The 14,950-nt window shown below is 53.3% G+C and overlaps 1 protein-coding gene across 10 annotated transcripts in view; it reads right to left on the minus strand.

The window, feature by feature from the left end:
• Positions 1-14,950, minus strand: part of ADARB1 (adenosine deaminase RNA specific B1) — a 98,559-nt gene that overhangs the window by 15,436 nt on the left and 68,173 nt on the right. For 9 of the 10 annotated variants that reach the window (XM_037158175.2, XM_053657800.1, XM_037158174.2 and 6 more), the window contains 5 exons: positions 12,507-13,441; positions 9,010-9,124; positions 6,930-7,098; positions 6,147-6,295; positions 4,920-5,088 (listed from right to left, as the gene is read on the minus strand). In XM_037158175.2, the coding sequence (XP_037014070.1) occupies positions 4,920-5,088; positions 6,147-6,295; positions 6,930-7,098; positions 9,010-9,124; positions 12,507-13,441 (1,537 nt within the window). The remainder of the gene's footprint in view (positions 1-4,919; positions 5,089-6,146; positions 6,296-6,929; positions 7,099-9,009; positions 9,125-12,506; positions 13,442-14,950) is intronic. The other variant, XM_037158173.2, reaches the window with a different exon arrangement.

Below are 14,950 nucleotides of genomic sequence, written 5' to 3' on the forward strand. Positions count from 1 at the left end.
ACTGTTCCTGGGTCCGTCAAAGGCCTGGTCCTGCCCCAAGAGGCTGAGCACATCAGCAGCCAGCGGCCAGCCAGACCAGGAGTCACAGGGCAGCTCCGACCCAGCACAGCCTCCACGGCCACTGGCCCAGAACATCAGGACCCGGTCAGCCGCCCCAACATTCGTCCCTGCCCCCAACCTGGGACCACCCAGAGACAGCCCAGATGCCCACCACCAGAGGAGGCCTCAGTTCTGGCTAGCTGACCCACAGCCTCCGTGCAACACACCTGAGCTGAGCCCCCTCCCTAACTAGAGCTGCACCCCCCACTCACCCACACTGAGGGGGCGGGCCCCCTGCTATAGCAGCTCCGAATGAACAAGCTGTCTGCCCTCAGGCGGGTCTCTGCTTCCCTCCACAGTGCACAGAGGCCAAAGTCACCAGGTCTGAGACCCTGGTGCCTTCCCACAGCCCAGTTGACGAAACTCACCATGAGATGGTCAACCAACTCTCACTTGTGCCGCCTGGGGGGTGGTAGCTGCCTTCAGCCACACGGCCCACCTACCTGGTGACCCCAGCAGTAGCTGCACCTCCTCCCCCCCCCCCCCCCCGGCCCACCCTGGCCGTCACCGCCAAGCCTGCCCTCTGCCACTGCCCCCATTTCCTGCCCCTCAGGCAGGGACATACGGGACACGCTTTGTCCGTCTGTAAGAGACACAGGACATCTTGCCCAGCACCTGTCCACAGCCTCTCATCCATGACAGTCACTCAGGAGGCTGTTCATTTCACTCCCCCAGGACAGGACTGGAGGGCTGCAGACGGCAGGCGGCGTTCTGGCCACCACGGCCGTTTCTGGGCCATGGCCGGTCTGTTGTCTGGCCATGGCCATCTGTCCATGTGGTATCGAATAGTAAGCCCTTTTCAACCTCACCTGGGTCTATGCAAATGAGGTGACTTTAGGAGGATGGGGGCCAGTTGCCAGGGGAACTGAACACAGAATCAGAGCAGGGGGGAGAGGAGACGGGATCAAGTTGATCACTAATGACCAAAGCCTCACTCAGCTGTGGCTGTGTGACGACAATCTGCCTAAGACCTGACCCAAGGGGGCTCGGGAGCTTTCGAGCACAGGAAGAGCCTTGCACCTCATCCCCCAGGCATCTCTTCCACGGGCCCGTTCCTGACTTGCGTCCTTTACAATAAAATGGTAAATTAAGTTACTGTATTCCCAGAGTTCTCAGAGCTGTTCTAGACACATCATCGACCCTGAAGAGGGGTCAAGGGAACCGGGATCTGCAGCCCAGACAGAAGCGTGGGTGCCTGCCCAGTCTCACGGACTGCGCCATAGCCTGTGGGGCTGCGCTGACCCCAGCGCCGTCAGGATCGGCCTGGCTTGCAGAACCGGAGAGCCGTGTGGTGCGGGGCCCAGATGCCTGGTGCCGGAGGTGCTGGGAGGGGCAGGCTGTGGCCGTGGTCCCCAAGTTTCCCTTCTACGGGCATCCTTCTTCCTTTCGTCCTGGCTTGTCCTGGCTTTTCCCTCCGATGCCGTGCCGTCAGGATACAGCGGGAGGCACAGAGCACAGGAGTGCACATCTGAGTTTGACTTGCGTACATGTGTGACCCCCATTTCACTGAGACACAGCACTCACAGGCCCCCCAGCCAAGCCCCTGCCGGCAACGCCCCTGTGTGACTGAGCAGGCAAATCTGAAACTCTTCCCAATGCTGGCTTTTCTCTCAACTCTATCTATGGCAGTTTTGGTAACTAAGTTTAAAATTTAAGTTTAGTCACATTTATTCACGTTTTCTTTATAATTTGGCTTTCTGTGCTTGCAAAGTGGAAGCCACAAAAACTGCCAGGCACCACTCTTTACCCAGGTCCTTACTCATTGGGAACGTACCTTTGCGGCGGACAGAGGGCTTGCCTTTGTTCACACGGACAGTTTGTCAGCCAGTTCCTCTCCCCGGTGAGCCGAGACTGCAGCAGAGGCTGCGGCTGCTGCCCCGAGGTCCCTGCCTTCATTCGAGCAAGAGCCTCAACTCCCCTATTCCAGACGGCACCCTGTGGTCACTGCAGATCAGTTTGCGTGTTCCAGACATGTGCATGAGTAGGACCACACAGTGAGCACTTTTTTTTGGTCTGGTTTCTTTCACTCTAATTGTTTTGGGATTTGTCCATGTTGTCTGTGTATCAGATGAGGAGCAGGAGGAGGAGGAGGACCTGTCTGAGCGGCGCCCACCGCATGGGGCAGCCGTCGTTTGTTTAGCCCCAAACCACTGGGGCCACCTGGACCACTCCCAGTTTTGGACATCGCAAAGGAAGTCAGACGCGTGTCACTATAAATCTGTCCAAATCCAGGGGGTGTATGCCACCAAGAGGACCCTGTGTAAACTGTGGATGTGGGGTGGTTATCCTGTGTCAGGGCAGGCTCGCCCACTGTCACGGTCCCTCTGTGGGGGCGCGGGTAGAGAGGATATGGAAATCCCTGTACCTCCGTCTTAATTTTGTTGTGCATCTAAAACTGGTCACAAAAAAATCTTTAAAAAATGTGTAAGATGGTAATTTTATATCATGTGTTTTACCACAGTAAAGAGAAATCCACGGTGTTTGTCTGCACCTGCAATAATCACACAGAGTGCACAGCAGCTAACGAGATAATCATCACACTAACAACACAGAAAGGATAAAGTTCTAGGAATTAATCTGTCAAAAACTGCCTAACATCTTTGTGAAAAACTGTAAATGACATAAAGGAAAAAGTTTAAATATGGAGAGAGATACACAATATTCATGGATGGACTGATTTAACTTTATGCCAGTTCTTTCCAAGTCAATCTGTAACTTCAACGTAATTCCATGTGAAATGTCAGAAGACAACCAGAGACACTGGAAACGCTGACTCTGAAACATGTGCGGAGGGACAGAGGCTCCCAAAGAGACACCAGAGGTCTGAGAAACAGAAAAGGGGTAGAGAATGACAGTCTTCCCCGACCAGACCTTCAAACACATCGAAATGCCAGAAAAACTACAGAATGTGTGCGATGACAGTGAACCGCAGGCCGATACAGAGCTGAGGGTCTGGGGACAGGCCCGGCCTTGTGGGGGCTCAGTGCACAACAGAGGTGCCTTCGCAGATCGGCGAGCGAATACAGATGGTTCAGCGGTGGGACTGGGAAAACGGGCCCACTGACTCAGAACAAGGGAGCAGAATTATTCCTGACAATGCACATGTATTAAAGACCTACGTGTGAAAGTCAAATGATAAAGGTCTTAGAAAGAAGTCCAGGAGGGTACTTTTATGCCCTTAATTTGAGAAGGGACTTCTTAGGTAAGATCCTAACAGTGAAAATCATGGGGTGACACATTCATGGATGAATTTACATCCAAATTAGGGGTTTCTATTGAATAAAATATGGCACAAAGTCAAGAAGGACTCAGAAAAGACATTGAATCACCTCCAACTGCTAAGGATTACAGCACAAACTAAAAAAGGAACTTCTACAATCCAGATGAAAAAAGCATGAGATCCGAAAGCCAAACAACCGGGTGTGAATGGGAAATTCAGAGGAGTAGGACAGGCAGTTGAGGAAATGGGCGACGTTCCTTGTGAGAAGAGAAACACAAACTAAAACCGAGAGACACCGATTAGAAACACAGAAAAGCTGACCTCACGTGTGCTGTTGGTCAGCGCAGCTGGTGGGACTGTGTGGGCACGCCCGCCAGCACGGTGTGACGGTCCGCCCGTATCCAACCCCTGGGGTGCAAGGCCTCTAAGGCGCTGTGTTTGGGGGACTTCAAGGCTGCACGGGGAAGGGAGTTCGAGGAAATCCTCATTTCCACCATGAGGGGATGGACACGACGTGGCCATGACTGGGATGTACTAGTAATCCACGGGCTGCTCACGACCACATCAGGGAGAGTCCCCCCGACACGGGGTGAGTGAAAATACAAGGTGCAGGACGGGATCTGAAGCACAAGACGATTTCTGTACACTAACAACATACACATGAATACCCTGAAGTGAAATGACTGTGTATTTTTCAAGGACACGCACATGCAGAAATGGACACAAAGGGCGTGTAGTAAGTAAACATGTCGTGTGGGTGCCCCTGCTGCGCGGATCAGGCTTCGTGTCCCTGAGCTTCCCTGATGGAGGCCAGTGGAGAAAGTCACGACGAAGGCTTGTGAACAACCAAGGAGGTGTGTGAACACGTCTGCCCCGACAGCTGTCTGGGTGAGGGGGGGGGATGCAGCCAGGAGCCCACTCCAACGGGCCACAGGGAGTTTGGAAGGGGAGATTTTCATTCTACACACTTTTCTACCCTTTCACCTTTTTCAAATAAACATTTGCTGAAAGATAAGGAACTACTGGAATGGAGGCCAGCATCCGAAGGAGTGGGGTTTTCGGAACATGGACACGGGCTCCTGAAAGAATGGCCTCCCCGGGGGGTGCAAACTCCACGTGTGCCTGCAGCGCCCGCCCTCAACCTGCCCACCAGCAGCTCTCCGTGTTCAGAGCAGAACGCCCGAGATGGGTGTCGTGTTGTTTGTAAATGGAAATGCCAGCTACCCCAAACTAACTCAACGGCGAATGTGAGCATCACAGTCTCACCTACGATGGAGGAACTACACCTTCTCCGGGAAAAAATTGTTTTAAAATGTCGTCACAGCGCAACATGTCAGTTCACCATGGAAGCCACACGTAACAGTAATAACCAAGGGCAAGGGGCAGCCTGGAGCCTCCTGGGTAAAGGCCCACCTCCATCCCCTGGAAGGGTCCTGGAGCCCCTCTGGAGCCTTAGTCATTCAGAGAATGTGGGGGAATGTTGGGGACAAGACCAGACTGATCAGCAAGCCTGTGGGGCTGACTGGCACACTGAGAAGGGCCTGGGAACAAGCAGGGGTGAGTGGTGCAGAGGGGCAGCCAGGTGACCCGGGGGCCTTACCGTGCCATCTTGTCGCTGCAAGACATGGTGAGCAGCCTCTCCCCCTGCAGCACCCCGTCCCACGTCTGGATGCTGGAGTTTGAGCGCACGGGGATGGTGCCCTCCCCAGACTCTATTTTCGTCCGCAGCTGGCCTCTGGCTTTGCGGTTCGGGTGTCTGTCTGCTGGTTCTGAGAGAAGCGAGAGAAGGAAACCGTGTGTTTCACTCGCTGGGAAACGCACCAGACTCCGCGCCGCAGGTTTACAACGCAGTTTACGTCTGTGCGCACGGCTGTATTCTGTATCCATGGGATCTACGTGAAGCATATGTGTACAAGGTTGGACAGGAAGAATATAACACAAGCCAAATTCACCGAAGTGGCCTTGTGAGGGGTTGGGGGGAAAGAGGGCTTCTTTCTATTAACCAAAGTGATCGGTTTCTATCACTAAAAAGCAGTTGAAGCAAATAGGATGACAAAATGCTAACATTTGTTAATTCTAGGTGTTGGATATCTGCTTATTATATTTCCTCATTTTTTGAAATTTATTAAATTTTAAAAACCCCCCACAGGGGTGCAGAAATAAGCTCATGGAAGTGTGTGCCAACGTCCACAGTGATCGCCTCTGGGTCACATGGACCTGGGTGACTAAATTTTCCTTCTTATTTTAAAAATATTTACCAATTTCTCATAGTGGGGATGTGCTGTTCCTATAATTGAGGAACATAACATAATCAAATGTTCCATTTGCAATAAATAATGGTTAAGTGTGGGAGCGGAGACGTGGACACCAACTTGTACAAAGCCAAACCAAAGGACTGACAGGACCTCGGAGACGGGTGGGGAAGCGCACAGGACGGGGCCTCCTTTTTCATTGGTCGCACGTTGGGAATCTCAGCCGAACGCTCCAATTATACAGTGACTAAGTTAACACTCATCAGATATATGGAAGAGGATGTACATCGCTGATTTAGTGACACGTTATCCAAATTCAAGTGCCGAAAGCAAATCTGATCAGATAGCCTCACTCCATTCCAATTTCTTAGTTTATGAGAGTCAACATTTTTCATCCAATAAAACTTTCTAATTAATTATTCACTGAAAAGTAAAACCTCAAGCTTTTATATATTCCTCAGATCCACAATCAAGGCTGACATTAAAAAGATACTAATGTAAGTTTATTGTTCTGTCTGTTGCTACACAGCCATGAAGTTTGAAACACTGCCGACTACCAGGAAACCTGGTCACACCTTCCAGGATTGGTTCGTGTGGAGAGAAAATCCTGGCGTCCCCACAGGGAGAGGTGCTGATGTACAGATGGAACTGGACGCTGTCCTTCAGCTTGAAGCCTCCCCGCTCAGACTTCTGGAAGATGGACTTTTTCTGATCATCTTTGTTACTGAAAGGAAACAAGATGCAAAATAAACTTTCTAGCTGTATGTGGTCAAAATCCAGTCTCTCCCAGCTCACTGTGATTTCAAAGGAGCATGTTTTCAAAGGGGTACGGAGAAGCTTGGGCTGGGCTCTTTACTTTACACGCTTGTGATAATTCGCACAATTCCTGTCTGCTCAACAATGGGCATGTCATCAAAATGTCAGTGTTTCTCCTTTCTTTCCTATTGATGACTCCAAACAGTGACTGTGTGCAGAGATGGTTTTGTAGAGAAAAGCAGTGCAGACCCACAGTGGGCTGACTTTAGGCACGGTGACCAAATAAAATGACCACGTTCACCAGGCAGTGGAGTTCTGTTGATGTCCAACTGCGAGAAACACAGCATAGAGTCACGCACAGATCTGACACCTGCGATGCTGCTGTGTGTGCATGCACACACGTGTGCACATGCGTGTGCCTGCTGTAATTCAGCCAACTCTATTTGTAGCTGGAGCATCATGGGAAAACGGGCTCCAACCTTGCTGTTGCCAACAAAGCTACCGTTTTGAGAACCTTCCAGTGAAAGTTTTGCAGTGCTTTCTGACTCAGGGGGAATACTTTTTAAAGCAGCTGCCTCTACTTACTTACTTACTAGACTTACTTTAGGTAAAGCTCAAGCTGTGTGTAAAGGAATCTAAGCAAGGACCTCCGAGATATGATCTCTGCGTGGCAGTCATTCAAAGCAAGGCCACGGTCACTCATGTACTCGCCGTTAATACATTTCGTTCCTGTGGAAACACATATCACTTTGGCATCTTTAACGTCCGTGCCTAGAAAACAAGAGAGACCGTTCCTCTAAGTCACCGTCCCGCACCCACCTGCACCCCTGGGGCCTGAGCGTCCCCCGAGAGGGTGCCTTGCAGAGCAGTCAGGTCCTGTACACAGCCCCCACCCCCGGCAACTGCAGGCCTCCCAGGGATGAGCGCTGCGAGACTCCTGGAAGTCAACTGTCCTCACGATTCAGTGCGAAGGCTCTAAATGTAAGCAAGTTGCTTCCTCTGGAATGGAATAGTTTTTTCTTGAACAGTCCATGTTGGACACAAATAGGAAGCCCTATGTGAAAGTAGACTAAATAGTCTAGTTGTTGATATTGAAATTAACATTGGAGCACTACAGAGGCGCTGAGGAAGGGACAAGGGGAAAACAAGTCCCTCACGGCACGCAGTTAGGGGTCCCTGGCGCCACCTCACTGTGCTTCCGGGAAACACTCCACCCCCAGGAACCTCCAGAAGAGTAAGTCTGTCAACAGACCATGTACTGCAGACTCACTGCAAAGGCCCTGACCGTCACCGGGCAGACTGCACCACCAGCAGCTACAGAACGGCGGGGCACCCCGAGGCGGGCAGTGAGCTGCGTCTACCAGGTGAGGTATTCTCACTCCCTTCCCGTGATCTGAAGGTGCGTACTACCACTGTCTCCATTTCGCAGAGCAGGAAGCTCAGGCAGAGGGGTCAATAACCTTCCCAAGGTCATTCAGAGAGCGGAGGCCATCCGAGGCCAGAACCCCGAGCCCAGGGCTGCGTGGTCCTGCCTGCAGATGTAAACTGCAGCTCTGAGCAGCCTCCCAAGGGGGCTTCACGCTGAGCTCCAAATGCTGCCCCGAGGCCAGCTGCCTCTTCCAAGGTCGGGCGAAGAGCTGGGGGACAGCACCGCACCCCTTCCGTGTCTGCGGAGGAGCCACAGAGCCTGGTGGGAACTGCTGTCTCAGCCACTCACTGCTCAGTTATGTAAATCACACGAGTAAGGAGAGAAGAGGGAGGAGAACAGAGGTGCCAATGCCACAGAGCACCTGAAATCCATGTCACCGATCAGAGCTCTGCACCCCGCCCCAGACACGAGCTCGGCTGCACCAGAGCCCACACACCATGGCAGAGATCGCTGCAATGCAAGAGTCCTCACGCTTCTCAAGGCACGGGGGCCCAATGCCTCGAGTTACAGAATGGCGGCCTCTCCCCACTGGGTCAGAGAACTACCTCGGGAGGGGCGGGCAATGCACCCACCTCCACCCAGAGCAGGGCTTGCTCCCTGCCAGCGAACACAGACCCACCATTACCGGCCCCTCACTCCCTGGCCTCCCTGGCCTGTTTCCTACACACGCCGTGGACACCGCCAGCAGAGAGGGGCCCCGGTAACAGAGGTGGGGTCCTTTCTCCATGTCCCTGCCTGCCCCACTGCGGGGATCCAGGCACCGTCAGGTGGAGGCTTCCTGTTCCTGGGACCCGCCCACAAAGATGCAGCGGGAAGTCCCACTCCTGGGTGTGGGGCGGGGCCCTGGGGAACGGCCAGACAAGTCGAACCGGTTCCCCCTGCCGCCCCAAACAGTGCTTTCTTCCCCACAGACTTGTGACTCTCGCCAGAGCCCCGGCTCTCCCCCACGGTCACACAGTCACACGGAAACCCGCCTGGCAGCACCAGCACTAACTGCTAACCCAGAGGTGCCCTACTTTCTGGTGCAGCAGGAATTAACGCCTCCTGCAGCTTTCCGAGCAGCTCTGACCAGGACTGTGGGAATCCAGTATTAACAGGCTGCTTCCCCAAATAAAAAGAACTTAGGTTGAAAGGATGGACATTTGGGAAAATATGTAAGTACGGTTCCCACATTTGCAGGTGGCAGACATTCTGAGAAGGACAAGACGATTTTCCTGTCAGAGTCAGAGATCTGTACAGGGCAAGATGTTTACCTGTCGTCATGACGATTCCAGCAAGAACCTTCCTGCGGGCATGCGGGGAGGAGAAGTTGTCCGTCAGGTCCCCAAACTTATCCAGAACCAGGCGGGCCACCGCATCCGCTAACACCTGAGGACCACAGAGGGGGTTAGGCGCCTGCACCTACCTGCCTGCAAACGCCAACGCGAGCTCTCCCTTCAGAGGGTGACGGCACAGATGGCTCCTCTTCTGGAGAGTCCCGCAGCAAAGCTGGCAAACGAGCGTGTGCGTGCATTTGCTCCAAAACATTCAAAGGAAACACACCCACGGAGCATGCAAAGGCCATGGCTGGAGTCTTTCGACAGTGTTTGGAGGGCGTGGACGGCTTGGGCATGTGAGGCACCCCCTGCTGCCCCTCTCATCTCCACAAGGCACCAGCCCCGCCCTCTAATGAGGACATTGAGGTGCAGGGTGGCTACAGTGCCTTCCTGGGGTCATCTGCCTCCCCCTCCACTGCTCTGAGTGTCCAGCTCAGGCTGGCAAGGCCAGGAGCCCACTCTTGGGTGTGCCACCCAGTGTCTGGGGCAGAAGAAAGGGGCAGTAAGAAGCACGATCAAACTGAAGAATCATAAGCTTTGTGCAGCACCTCCCCCTCAAAGGTCTCTGCCCATCAGGTGCCTCCATCATTTCAACACCGGAGGCAAACCACTCCGGCTCAGTCTCGCTCTCAGAATCCAGCACTGACCAGAGCCTGCAGGGCAGCGGTCACTCGGATCGAGTGACAGCAGGACGCTCCAGGGAAGGCGCTCAGTGAGGCTGGTCACACTGCGGCTGGCGTGTGACCAGCTCCGACAGCACCTGTGCTACAGGGAGAGCTTCTAGAAGCTGACCTCTCTGTTAGATTTGGGGCGTGTCTATTTTTATGACTCAGGGTTTACCGTGATAATGGGGACCCTTTGTGGTGCATAACCGTGTGTGTATAAGAGCCACACTGGACCTACACGCCCTCAATCTCACACTTGTCTTGACAATCAAATGGCCCAATCTAGTGTCCCCACCGTGGCTCTTAAAACAACACTCTCAAGATGAATAAGAAAGTCACTCATCCTAAATGATGACTTATTTGCAAAAATCACAGTTGTCAGTAAATTTTGCTCCCGTCACTGTGCCAGCAAATTCCAGTGAGCCCCAGGGGAGAGTGGGCTGAAGGGCCAGGCAGGGCCCGAGGGCCTCTCCTGGCACCTGGCAGAGGCCTCGATGCTGCAGAAGTGAGCACACAGCCCAGAGAAGACCACAGACAGAGGCGGGTGGTGCAGCCGCACACAGCGAGGGTACCAAAGACAAAGGACGACACTTTCCAACTCACACAAAGGGAAAACCAATAAGATGTTAGAGACAGAGCAGATAAAACTCTCTTTTCATAAAAATTAGGCGTATCTGCACATTTTCAGAGAAAAGCACAAGAGTCACATCTGAGTTCAGATGGAGGTCGGGCATTTCTGCACACACCTACTTACTTGTTCGATGCCAGCATTTGCACACACGGACAGTCACTGCACCCCCCTTAACGAGGTTACTACCTCACTCTCTGTGGGTAATGAAGCGTCTCTCCCTCCAAATGTGGCGGTGGATATGACAGGGTCATGTGTTCATAAACGGCACCCCCACAGGCCCCTGGTACCCCTCCTGCAGCAATACTCAGGGGGAGAGGCGCTGCAGCTTGGCTGAACCACTGCACTAACATGCACTGCTCACAGGGTGCTTCGTACTCGCCATGTGGTCAATGGCGCCCAGTTTTTAAACTCTCTAGTGCCGCTGTGAACACCATGAAGGGAAAGGATCCCACAACCAGTGACGTCTGACCTAAGCAGCTCCACTTCCTCAGGCCTCAGGGGCCAGGGAGCACAGAAGTCCTGAAACTGCCACTCAGCACCTGCGGCACCTGCAAGCGGTGTGGGCAGGGCTGGCACTAGGGCGGCCCCTCCCCCCATGCCCTTCCCTGCAGGACTCCCACACATGCCCTCCCCACAGATGCTGCACAGGCCCAGCCCCCCCCAGGCCAGGGGCTCTGGTCACCGCTGCTCCACTGAGCCCGGCCTGGGGGTGGGGCTGCGAGTGCACACGGGTGCACATGCGCACACACACACAGACCCCCTCTGCCTCCCCTCTGCCACGTTCCGCATCTGTACTGCACAACCTGGCACCTGGGAGGCAGAGTGCTCAGTGGGCTTCATTCTCTTCTTACACACGGCCCTGCTCACGTTTGGGGAACACAGGTCAAGTCAGGTGTTGTTCTGAACTCAAGCTGACATAGTTCAGCGGACAGTAAACCTGAAAACTAAAAAAACCACTTGGGAACGAGTGCCACTGATCTGTAAGACTATAAATGGCCTAAGAGCAAGAAGTCAACACTGGATGCAATTATTTGGTTCATAAAAAATCAGCACATTACCGTGAGCCTGCTACTTCATAGGGTACTGCATGACGTTGCTTTAAAAATAAATTTCCTCCTTTTAAATCTGAAGGCCTTGGTCATCTCAGGGAGCATCTGAACCCAGGTCACTTGAACTGGTTTGAAGGTGAAAGACAGGCTGACATTTGCGGTCTTTCTGAGAGAATACAGACCTGCCTATTAATACCAAGTCCTTCATCTTTCTGATCAAACCGCTACATATTTTATCCTCAAACTGAATAGTGCTTTGACAAGAAGGAATAAACAGACAAGAAGGACAGGTTTTCTCCCTAAAAGACTGGTTTTTACAGTAGACCAGAGAATTTTGAATTTCTAAGAAAAGAAGCAATAAGCAAGCAGAGGCGTAGGATTTGGAGAGGATACTACGTGTTCCTTCCCCTTTGGCTTCCTCCTCCACATACGCCGACCTGGGCCCCCCTGAATGTTTCCCTGTGTTCACCCTGATATTAGGAGGTGTGGGGTCCAAGACCAAACGTAAGAGCAGCTGCCCGCTCCGGCCAGGCAGGAGGGAGCCTGTACGAATCCCAAGTGGTGAACGCCAGGCACAGAGAGACCCGGATGCCTGGTGGGCCCTGGAGCACTTGCCTGAGGGCCCCTACACCCTTTGTCCCCCTGACACGTCCTCCCTACTGCCATGGGCTTGGGAATGTGGCCACCGGCCAGTCCTGCTGCAGCCCAGAGCCCCACCACCCTTGGGTTTCAGGAGCTGACAGGCCAACTCACTCATCTTGCGCCCCCAATCCCAGTGAGACTTGGGAAAATCCCCCAGGCCAGGGCAGGTTCCTGTGTCCGGAACACCTGTGTCACCCCAAGGAGGGGTGAAGCTCAGCATGGACAGGGCTGACCTCACTGCCCTAGTGTCCCCGCCCTGTGCCTCAATAGCCTTGGGCCGGCTGCCCAGGGACAACGTGGCCAGCAACATCTAGGCGAGCCTGTGCAGCGGCCACACTTACTGGTCACTGTGGTGAGGACAGTGATGGAAGATGGAAAAGTCAACCGTGGCATTGAAACTGAGCCCTGTCTAAAAGCAGGATCAGGCTGTGACCAGACTTTTCTCACCTGGGGTAAGTGCAACTGGAGGCCCTCGCTGAGGATGGGCTGGCGAGACGGCGTCTGATCCAGGTGCAGGTTGAAAATGGCGGCCAGGGCGGACTGCGCGGCCCGGGCCTTGGCCAGCTTTTTGTTCCTTCCCGAGCCTTCGAAGAACTGGCCGTCCACGACCACCGACATGACAAAGTTCTTGGCGTGGCTCTCCCCGCTCTCCGAGAGGAAGTCGTACTTCAGACCCGGGCGCAGCTCATTCAGGATCATCACGGGGTTCTTCCCGCTGGGCAGCGGGAACGGTGGGAGGGCCGGGAGCGGGGGCTGGATGAGGCTGGTGGGCACCGGGGACGCCGACAAGCTGAGATCCCCGCTGGAGCTGAAGGAGTCGTCGCCGTTGGAGCCCATGTAAAAGGGCACTTCTGACCGGTCCGGCGTCTCGAAGCCATTGAAGAGCGTGTCGGGGAAGTCGGCCTGGTCGGAGGTGAAGTCCGTGTTGGCGGACAGGCCCCGCCCCATGGCCAGGTGGGCCTCGGAGGCGTTGGGGAACTGGACGAAGGAGCGCAAGGCCTTCTCGGCTGCGTGCAGCTTGGCCTTCTTCTTGGTGGGGCCAGAGCCCTCGAACACCTGCCCGTTCACCTCCACGGACATGACGAAGAGCGGCGCGTGCACGGGCCCCGTCTGGGACAGCAGCGAGTACTGCAGGCCGGGCTTGATCTCGTTCAGCTGCATGAGTGCGTTCTTGGGCAGGGCCGGCCCCGGTGCCCTCCTCCTCTTCTTCAGGCGGAACTTGGCGTGCCCATTGCTGCCCTCGTCCAGGGGCCGCTTCCTGCTGGCAGTGCTGCCACCCCCGTTGGGGAGCAGGCAGCCATCGGCCAGCCCCGGCGTGCCGCCATCCCCGGGGGGCCCGCGGCCCGCGCTGCCGCTGTCCTTAGCCTCTGTGCTGCTGGAACCTGTGGTGCCCAGAAAGAGCAACTTACAACGCCTTCGTTGCAGGATCTTGTAAATGCAAAATTTATGGATTCCTTTATCTCTCTTTGTAACTGGGTAAGTGATGTGTGTCCTACGTTGTCCCTGCTGCCTGTCCGGGAGGGGCTGCACCTTGAACCCCCAACTCGGGGCCTCAACTGACCTGGGCCACCAGACACCTCACTGAACAACAGCTCTCACCATCTCTATTTATTGTCACCAACTGCTTTTGCACTAACGGGTGAATTTTAAAATCACTTTTATGAGAATATTTTGGAGCATCGAAGCGCGGCACGATAGACGTGTCCAGGAGACCTCACATGAGTCAGTCTAGCCTCAGCTCTGACAAGTGCTGAGTCAGCCCGTCATTCCCCTTCCAGAGGCACTTAACTCTCAGTGGCTCTGAACTGCGGCCTCCCGTAGAGGAGGAAACGTGGTTAAAAGCAGCATTTACAGGCTGATTGGTTTTCCAGGTTCCAAATATTCGGTCAGTTTGTGCATTTATTTGATTTAGTTCATGAATCAATCTTAGAAATCTGCTTATGTAATCATGTAAAGTATCCTGGCTGCTTAAAAATGATTTCTGAAGGACAGAGCTTCATTCTTAGTATTCATTTAAACATTTTTACTATATGCGGGGATTGATTTACCTCCGAATCCTTAATATATTCTGCAATAGAAAAAAATGTGTAGGAGGAAAATGTAAAATTGAAGCTGCAGGCAGGCTACAACTTCATAACTAAAGCTGGAAATTTTGTCTTTTAAACATTTTTTAAAGCAAACATTTGATGGACTTATGAATAACTTGGTTGTTCAACCTTTTAAAGGTAGCTTATATTTATGATTAATAAAGATAATTTTAGTACATTATAAGTTCATGGCCAAATAAATATGATTTTCATTTCAAAAAAGGGTGTAAGAAGCACTTACTCTTCCCTTCATGTTTACCAAGCTTTTTGAAAAAGAATAGTAAGCAACTCCCGTCTCCCTGCTCGGTCCCGGGCCGCCTGGCGCGTGAAGCGCAGGAGTGTTGATCGCGGGCCGTCCAGGTGCCAATGTTGTGGAATTTAAAGGCCTACCACTAGGTTCCGAAACCCACACTGTATCTTGTGAGTAATCAAAGTCGTTTTTACAACATACACCAATTTAGAGGTGCCCAGTATAGTGGCTTGGGTCTATTTCAACAACCTAATATAAAAGCAGACTCATCACGCTAAGCAAACTTCATCGGCTCTACCCATGGGAGGCCTTAACGTGACATAAAGTCAGCTGCCAATACCACAGTGGATTTTCTTCGCATTCCTCGGCTGTCGGCATTCAGCCCGGAGGTAAAGAATGGCCCTGGTTTAAGCACGGCCCATGGGAGACCAGAGGCTGGCGGCAGCAGAGATCGAGATGGGAAAGCTTTCTCTGCAGGCGGCCCTGCTCCCGGGTCCTGACACACACACACCACTTCCCCCAGTTGACAAAGCTGACGGAATAGACACTAAATT

The sequence above is a fragment of the Artibeus jamaicensis genome, unplaced genomic scaffold (assembly GCF_021234435.1).
Source record: "Artibeus jamaicensis isolate MK-2021 breed Jamaican fruit bat unplaced genomic scaffold, CSHL_Jam_final scaffold_474, whole genome shotgun sequence".
Classification (NCBI taxonomy): domain Eukaryota; kingdom Metazoa; phylum Chordata; class Mammalia; order Chiroptera; family Phyllostomidae; genus Artibeus; species Artibeus jamaicensis.